Source organism: Saccostrea cucullata, unplaced genomic scaffold (assembly GCF_032062105.1).
Source record: "Saccostrea cucullata isolate Sc308-1 unplaced genomic scaffold, CSIRO_AGI_Scuc_v1 ctg3833, whole genome shotgun sequence".
Lineage (NCBI taxonomy): Eukaryota > Metazoa > Mollusca > Bivalvia > Ostreida > Ostreidae > Saccostrea > Saccostrea cuccullata.
The window spans coordinates 85,818-95,074 of NW_026939808.1; the positions used below are offsets into that span (position 1 = coordinate 85,818).

The 9,257-nt window shown below is 30.7% G+C and overlaps 2 protein-coding genes across 5 annotated transcripts in view; both read right to left on the bottom strand.

The window, feature by feature from the left end:
• Positions 1 to 3,045, bottom strand: part of LOC134254020 (uncharacterized) — a 43,706-nt gene extending 40,661 nt beyond the window's left edge. The window contains exons 1-4 of the mRNA XM_062736593.1: positions 3,023 to 3,045; positions 2,830 to 2,850; positions 1,288 to 1,311; positions 1,077 to 1,109 (exon numbers count right to left, since the gene is read on the bottom strand). The gene's annotated coding sequence lies outside the window, so the exon portion shown is untranslated. The remainder of the gene's footprint in view (positions 1 to 1,076; positions 1,110 to 1,287; positions 1,312 to 2,829; positions 2,851 to 3,022) is intronic.
• Positions 3,046 to 3,776: 731 nt separating this feature from the next.
• LOC134254025 (uncharacterized) lies at positions 3,777 to 9,147 on the bottom strand. 4 transcript variants are annotated; one of them, XM_062736599.1, is made up of 7 exons: positions 8,993 to 9,147; positions 5,693 to 5,734; positions 5,225 to 5,266; positions 4,492 to 4,515; positions 4,292 to 4,315; positions 4,096 to 4,119; positions 3,777 to 3,921 (listed from the first exon to the last, which is right to left on the bottom strand). In XM_062736599.1, the coding sequence occupies exons 1-7, from the start codon at positions 9,027 to 9,029 to the stop codon at positions 3,785 to 3,787; spliced, it is 330 nt and encodes a 109-aa protein (XP_062592583.1). In that variant the 5' UTR covers positions 9,030 to 9,147; the 3' UTR covers positions 3,777 to 3,784. The 4 variants fall into 4 exon arrangements, with proteins under 4 accessions (XP_062592583.1, XP_062592581.1, XP_062592582.1 ...); XM_062736597.1 differs by having other exon boundaries at positions 5,225 to 5,269; XM_062736598.1 differs by having other exon boundaries at positions 5,693 to 5,737.
• Positions 9,148 to 9,257: the final 110 nt, after the last annotated feature.

A 9,257-nucleotide genomic window follows, 5' to 3' on the forward strand; every position in this document is an offset into this window, starting at 1 on the left:
TCCTTTTGACATCAAGGTCAATAGGGGTCTTTCTTAGGCCACAGGGAGTTGTTTTGTAAAATTTCATTGCAAAAGCTCAAAAAAGGAAAAAATGTTGTTTAGTATTAGTGCATACAGGAAAATATTCATTCGATTTTCACCAAAACATGACCGATTCTGTCAGGAAAATGGAATTCTAGTCGAAAATTCTATGACATGTCCTGTCGTACGACTGCTTTTTGGTGTGTTTTCAAAGACTTGAAATATCACCGGTGAGTTGATTAATTCTAAACAACTTTTTCTTTCTCCGAGACGATTGGAGGTTTGAAAAAATTGTGTAATTCATGTATCTTGCGACAAAACTTCAAAATACTACCGTTTGACAGATTTTTAAATGTAAAAACGAAAATCTCGGCAATAATGGGTTCTCGCACGTTAGAGCTTAAAAACAATCCTAACTATTGAATTAAACAACAAGGCCCCAAAATAAATCTACATGCGATGTACAAATTATGACACTTTCCCCGTCATGTTAGCTCAAGTATGCAATGACTTGACGTCATGTTCTATTATGACGTCATATCTAGGTAGTTCAGAGAAGTAACAACAGTCTGAACAGTTTGACATTTTTTCGGACAGCCTTATTCTAGCTGCGTAACTAAATTACTGTTATAAATTTAAGAATAGATGAAGACTTTTAATGAATCCCGGCCCTGATCCCGCCTTTTGAATTCCCACGTTCGATTTACCTGTCTTTAAAATTATCTTTGATCAAAATCAAACAGACATTATTTAGATGATGACTTTACTATCTTACTTTTTCATCTTAAAATGCGGGATTTCAAAAATTATAACACTATTATATTAGTAACTTATTTCCAAACATATGCATCTTACAAAAACAACTTAACACTTTCATCACCATGATAACAACGTTGTGGTATTTTCATCTTTTCATCTTAATCATAAAAAAGTTGTATAATGTTCTCAAAGAGATGCTTTTTAATTTGTGTTGTCAAGATTATTGCAAATATAAACAAAAAAAAATCGTGAACAATATACTGTATTTCAATTCCTGAGAAAAATAATTATCTTACCTGGAAGTCCATCCTTATTTATACGTATACCTCCTGTCCGATAAAAAATCAAAAAAAAAATATTTATCAATTTTAATTAAAACTAAAATATTTGTGTAATGTTCTCAAAGGAATGCTTCTTGTTCGGTGATGTTGTCATAATTATTGAAAATATAAGCAAAAAATTCGCGAAGAATTTATCTTAATTACTGAGGAAAAGAATTAATCATACCTGAACATGGGTACTCTCCTTTTTCTATCAGATAATAAAAAAAATAATTATTAATTTTAATTCAAACTTAAGTATTTGTATAATTTTCTCACAGATTGCTTTTTGTTCGTTTTTGTTGTAATGTTTATTGGAAATATAAACAAAATTTCATGAACAATTTATCTCAATTACTGAGTACAATAAATATGAAAAACGTCTGTCAGCAATCGACATTTTGATACAAGAATATAATAACTGTTAGATTGTATGTTGTGTACGTCCTGTTCAAGATTTTTCACTCATGGAGAGAGGTCACAACAAAACGTTGAATCCTTTCAAATTCATTCGGAACTCGGGGCCATTGAACAGTGCGTATTTCCATGGATATGGAGATAACGAACAGTATTTAATATTAAAGTCCATAAAACAATCGAAAATATGAGTAAAGCAAACAAGGACCTTCGAAACATCACCGGTTGGATCAGGTGCCATTGAGGAGTGAGCATCCCCTGCTGACCGGTCACTACCGCGGGAAATAACGGGAAAATCCGTCGTCAATTCAATGTTTAAATAATGGATTTACAATTAGTATGAAAAACGTCAGCCAGCATGTGACATATTGATAAATTGTATTTGCTGACAAGGTCATTGTATCGACCATAGAACCACATCGACCATAGAACTTACGAAATGAGTTTACACGAGACGGCTGATATACTTGCTTGTCAATAATTTACCTCGTTTTGGAAATTGTTCATACAAAGAGCATGCTCTTACGTATCGAATCAATTGAGATATATACACTCCGTATACAGGTGATGAAGGCATATTGCTGCATAAGTAAGGGAAGATGACGATAGAAAAGTTAAAGTCATCACGTCTATCATATAGCTTGGTTGTTAGATTACTATTCACGTCTTTTTCAAGTCATATATCAAAATATGAAACAGATGTGTCAGACTCAATGGTATCTTTTATCTCAAGCTTTCAATGATATTTCGTATCGACGTAGGAATGAATATTGCCATTGTTAATTGACAATACGTCGTCGATATATCTAAATGTAGAGTTTAAGGCCACAACAAGAGTGTCCTTCTTTTCATGCATAAGATTTTGCACAAATTATAAAATTTATGATATACATGTACTTAGGGAACTAAAGTATAAAATATACAACTTAGTTGATGTTATAAAATTAAGAATATACTAAGACTTTTAATGAATCCTGGCCCTGACCCGCCTTTTGAATTCACACGTTCGCTTTTCCTGTCCTTAAAATTATCTTAGATCAAAATCAATTAGACAACATTATTTAGATTATGTCTCTATTATCTATCTTTTTCATCTAAAAAGGATAGTCGTTAAGATGTTGGATTTCAAGAAATATAATACTTTTATATTAGTACTTCCTTCCATAAATATGCATCTATCTTAATAAAAAAAATTGTATAATTTTCTCAAAGAGACACTTCTTGTTCCGTTTTGGTGTCATGATTATTGGAAATATACACAAAATATTCATGAAGTATTTATTACAATAAGTGAGCAAAATAATTATCCTACCTGAAAATGGATGCACTAACCCTGTTTGGTTAGAAAAACAAGATATTTATCAATTTTAATTAAAACTATATTATTTGTATAATTTTTAAAAGAGATGCTTCTTGTTCGCTTTTATTGTCATGATTATTGAAAATATTAGCAAAAAAATTCGTGAAGAATTTATCTCAATTATTGAGGAAAATTATTATCCTACCTGTGCGTGGGTCACGGTTACGTCCTATACGATAAAAAAAGAGATAATTATTGATTCTAATTCAAACTAAAGTATTTGTATAATTTTCTCAAAGAATTGCTTCTTCTTCGTGTTTGTTGTAATGAATATTGGAAATATAAACAAAAACTTTATGAACAATTTATCTCAATTACTGAGTAACAATACGTATGAAAGACGCCGGTCAGCATTTGACATTTTGATACAAGAAAATCATCATTGTTAGATTGTATGAAGTTTTACGTCCAATTTAAGAATTTTTCACTCATGGACAGAAATCACAACATACCGTTGAAGCGTTTCAAATTCATTCGGAACTTGGGGCCATTAAACAGTGAGTATTTCTATAAAATGCAGGATATACTTAGGGAACGTAAGTATAAAATATATAGCTTAATTTATGTTATAATATTAAGAATATACTAGTACGAAGACTTTTAATGAATACCGGACCTGATCCCGCCTTTTGAATTCCCACGTTCGATTTACCTGTCCTTAAAATTATCTTAAATCAAAATCAAACAGACGACATTATCTAGATGATGTCTCCATGATAAAACTTTTTCATCTTAAAAGGGAGAGTCGTTATGATTGTGGATTTCAACAAATATAATTCGATTATATTAGTAAGTTCTTTCCAAAAATTTCCACCTTCCAAATGCAGCTTAATACTTTCAACACAATAATAACTTCGTGGAATTTTCATATTTTTATCTTAATCATAAACAACATTGTCTTATTTTCTCAACAAGATGCTTCTTGTTCGTTTTTATTGTCAAGATTATAGGAAATATGAACAAAAAAAATCATGAAGAATTTATCACAATAACTGAGGAAAATAATTATCCTACCTGATAATGCTGGCGGTACATGGAAAAATCCTGTCCGATAAGAAAAACAAAAGAGATGTTTATCAAATTTAATTCAAACTAAAATATTTGTATAATTTTCTCAGAGATGCGTCTTGTTCGGTTTTGTCGTCATGCTTATTTGAAATATTAACAAAAACTTCGTGAAGAATTAATTTCAATTATTGAGGAAAATTATTATCCTACCTGTGCGTAGGTGTCTTTTACTTCCTATCCGATAAAAAAAACCCTGATAATTATTAATTCTAATTCAACTAAAATATTTCTATAATTTTCTCTTAGAGATGCTACTTGATCGTTTTTGTTGTCTTGAATATTGGATATAAAAACAAAAAATTCAGGAAGAATTTATGACAATTACTGAAGAAAATGATTATTTTACCTGGATGTCCCGCTGATATACTTTCTATCAGATAAGAAAACAAAAAAGATATTTATAAATTTTAATTCAAACTAAAATATTGCTATAATTTTCTGAAAGACATGCTTCTTGTTCGGTTTTGTTGTCATGATTATTGGAAATAAAAGCATAATATTTTGTGAAGTATTGATATCAATAACTGAGGATAAAAATAATCATACCTGTATACGGGTACCTTCTTCTTCCTATCCGATAGAAAAAAAATTTTTTTTTCATTCAAACTAAAGTATTTGTATAATTTTCTCAAAGAATTGCTTCTTCTTCGTGTTTGTTGTAGTGAATATTGGAAATATAAACAAAAATTTTATGAACAATTTATCTCAATTACTATGTTCAATAAGCGTCAGTTAGCATTTGAAATATTGATACAAGAACTTAAGTATTATATATATAATTTTATAATTATATTGGTCATGTAAAATTAAGAATCTACTAAAAATTTTAGTGAATCACGGCCCTGAAACAACCTTTTGAATTCCCTGTTTACCTGTCCTAAATATCTTAGATCAAAATAAAACGGATGTGACATTATTTAGATGATGTCCCCACTACCTAACTTTTTCATCTAAAAAAGGACAGATGTTGAGATATTGGATTTCAAGAATATATATACCATTATAGAAGTAACTTCTTTAAAAAAAATTTGCATCCTTCAAAAATATCTAAACACTCTCTTTACATTGATAACGTGGGATTTTCATCACTTCATCTTAATCCCGAAAATCTTATTATTTTCTGATACAAATGTTATTTATTCCTTTCAGTTATCATGATGATTGATAACATTAACAAAAAAAATGTGAAAAATTTATTTCAATTACTATGGAAAATAAGACATGAAATGCTACTTGTATGTTTCTGTAAGCAAACAATAAGAAAAACTCAAGCCATTACCTTCAAATATCGGTGAAAAAGCATATAAATATGTTGTCTTTTCTTCTTATGTACAATATGAAAGATAAATGAAACAAAATTATACAATCAAAAAGCACTTTTTAAGATTATAAACACACATCTATCAATTTAAAGGCATAATTTTAACTTCCTGCATAGTTAATATAAAAGAAATGGTGAACAATTTATCTCAATTACTCAGGAAAATAAAAATCCTGCTTAAATTTTCTATCCGAAAAGAAAAAAAAAACATAAAGATATTTATTCATTGAAAAACTTCACAATTTATATGGCAGTAAGCACTACAAATTGGAAATTATTGCCTTTATACCATAAAGCACAAATACTATCCATTTATTATAAAATTACTGAGAAAACACCTTGTGTTGAAATTGTTAATTAAACCAAATTATTGTTCATTTTCTTTTATTTTGTAAGCAAATAATAAGAAAAAAGTCAAAGGATTACTTTTAGGTGTCGAAAAAATTCCATCCATTAGTGCTGTCCTATCTGCTTTTATACAATATGAAAGAAAAAATAGAAATATTACACCATTTAATATCAGTTTTTTGCTTTCTGCTTGAGGTATTTTAAACAAGATTTTTTATAAGTATTTAACATCTCCCTTGTCTTTTCATACAACAGATTATTATTTTAAAGCAACTATAATAGCAAAAAAGAATTAGTGTTCCAAGCTTTAAGTCACACGATGCCACCTTTGTTGTCTTGGAGGTCGTTTTTTGCGCTGTTCTTTTTTTCTATTGTCTAATGGACTTTTTATCTTGAATACTGTTCGTTTTTTTCCATGTGACTTACGCATTCAAATGAAGCAAAATTTATTCAAAGAGATATGCATTTTACATGTGAAGAAGAAAATATTTGCAATGGCATTAAACTCTACATCAAAGTAGACTAATGACGTATTATCAATAGTTATTTTCATTAATATGTTGTTTCGATTTATCCCAGCAAACTTGAAATAAAAGATACGATACATACGATACATTAAATCGATAACCAAAAGCATGGTCTACTTATGAAAATTTTATAAAAGGAGATGACTTATTGACAAGCAAATTGAGCATACAAGAATACCTTTATTTTTGTTGTATGTATGATATGTCCTGCTCGAGAATGTTTAACTTAGGTAGAGACGTAACAACAAACTAGTTAAAATTTAAATTTAGACCTTTACTCGGTACAAAGGCCATTGAGCAGTGAGCGTCCTTTTCGCGCCAACGACTATCGTGAAAGAAGGCCTCAGTTTTTAAGGCCTTACCTTAAGGATCAAGTAATTTCACTTCAAAGTGAAGAGCGCTTGGCGAAGGAAACAATTGTAAGGAATGAAGGATATGGAGATAACTAACAGTATTCAGTCTCAAAGTCCATAAAACAATACAAAATAAGAGCAGAGCAAACACAGACCCCCGAAACATCAGAGAAGGGATAAGGTGCCATGAAGGAGTGAACATCTCCTGCCGACCGGTCACATCCGCCGTGTGCTCCTTGTCATGATCAGAAAATAACGGAAAAACCGTCGTCAATTCAGCGTATAAATAATGCACTAATAATTGGAATGAAAAACGTCAGTCAGCATTTGACTCAATAATAAATTGTATTTGCTGACAAGGTCATTGTATCGACCATAGAACTTACGAAATGATGGCTTTAAACGAGACTGCTTATATTCTTGTTTCATCAACTTGCTTGTCAATAATTTTCCTCGTTTTAGAAATACGTTCATACGTAGAGCATGCTCTTGCGTATCGAATCAACTGAGATATATACTCCGAATGCAGGTGATGAAGGTATATTGCTGCATAAGTAAGGGAAGTTGACGATAGAAAAGCTAAAGTCACCACATTTATCATATAGCTTGGTTGTAAGATCACCATTAGTGTCTTTTTCAAGTAATATATCCAAGTATGAAACAGAAATGTCAGACTATGTGGTATCATTTATCTCAAGCTCACCAGGATATATCGTATCGACGTAGGATTGGAAATTACCATTATTAATTGACAATACGTCGTTGATATATCTTTATGTCGAGTTGAAGGCCACAGCAAGTGTTTTCTTCTTTTCGAGCATAAGATTTTGCATAAATTCTGCTTCATATGAATATGAAAATAAGTCTGCTAATAACGGAGCGCAATTTGTACCCATGGGAATTTAAATAGACTGTTTTAATACCTGGTCTCCAAAAACCACACAGATATTGTCAATCAGAAACTCAAACAAACTCAACCGTATTTAAGCTCAAAAGTCCATAAAACAATACAAGATGGGAGAACAAACACGAACCTCAAAAGCATCAGAGGTTGGATCAGGTGCCATGGGGAAGTGAGCATCCTCTGCCTACTGGTCATAATCGCCGTGTGATTCTTGTCATGATTGGGAAGTAACAGAAAAAATTCGTCGATAATTCAGTGTGTAAATAATGACCTTACAATAAGTATGAAAAATCAATTGGGAAGTATAAACCCGTATGCAGGTTATGAAGGTATATTGCTGCATAAGGAAGGAAAACAGACGATTGAAAAGTTAAAGTCGTCTCATTTATCATAAAACTTACTGTTAGATTACCATCAAGTCTTTTTCATGTTGAATATCCAAATATGAAAAATATTTGTCAGACTTTGGGGTATCTTTCTTTTCAAGCTCACCCGGATATATCTTTCGACATAAGGATGGGAATTACTATTGTTAAATGACATCGTTGTCGATATATATAAACATCGAGCTTAAGACAACAGCAAATGTTTTCTTCTAAGTATAATATTTTGAACAAAAATTTTGCCTCATAATAATACAAATATAGGTCTGCAAATAAAGGGTCGTAATTAGTATCCACGGGAATTCGAATAGATTTTTGGAAGACCTAGTCTCCAAATGCCACAAGGGTATTGTCAATTAGAAATTGAGACACCTTTTTAATGTCAACTTCAGAGTTTTAGAGTGTATAGAATCAGGATGTTTTTAACAAAGTAATTTTACAAATGACTAGCGACAAGGTAAGTAAATTTACGGGTTCCTTTTTATTGAAAAAGCACCTGTCAATGATTTCAGAAAACCTGGGCTTTAATTTATCGTGTGAAATAGTTGTTTATGAAGTTGAAATGTCAATGCAGCCTTGAATAAAATAAATTGAACAATTATATTCCAAAAGAATTATTGCACTTTCTGATAAGGAACCGGACAAACTAAACAACGGGTTTCTCTAAATTTTTCACTTTAATGGTTTATTTTCTGTGTTGAAATTTCTGTTTATTTGTTCTTTATTTTGTGTTTTAAAAAGTTATATTTGTTCTTTGATTTATGTAGGTTTAATGGGGTGTATAACTCACATCCTCACTTTATGATCTGTATAAGGACATAAGAAGATTCGTCATGAATATGTTACCTCTCCCGAGTTTTTCAAAGATATGATATCGCTAGAAGCAAAGACAGGTGTTGGGTCCTATTCAAAGTTTATTTTAGTACTCGTAAGATATTCTCACATGCACAATGTTAATGATAGATAAATAATTTCAGAATTTTGGGTCTAAACAAGTCAATGTCTTTACAGATCGAGAAAAATGTCTTTTAGGGATGACAATTTTTTTCCCATCAAATGGGGTTGGGGCTTTTAATTTATGATTCTTTTGAATATTTTCCTCTTTCATTTCTTTAAAAAAACATAAAATTACAAGAAACATCACAGATATAAAAATCAAATGATTAAAGATATTTAAACAGAAGAGCTTTGAACATTCTAAAGACCCTTACCGCGCTCACTAGTAAATGAACTCGATGTCTCCTCCATTGAGAATGTAATAAATCTGTTCGATCAATTTTTACAATGTCAGGAGCATGAAGTTTTTCTTGTCAAGGAAAGAAAAAAATAATATATTCTGCATTATAATAACCACGTAACAATCTTGGATTACTATTAAATTCATGTTAATTTCCAAGTATCTGAATAAATAAGAATTACTTTCGTTTTGGTATCATCTCCGGAAGTAGGCCTTTTGAGGCAATTGCCAAGTCTAGT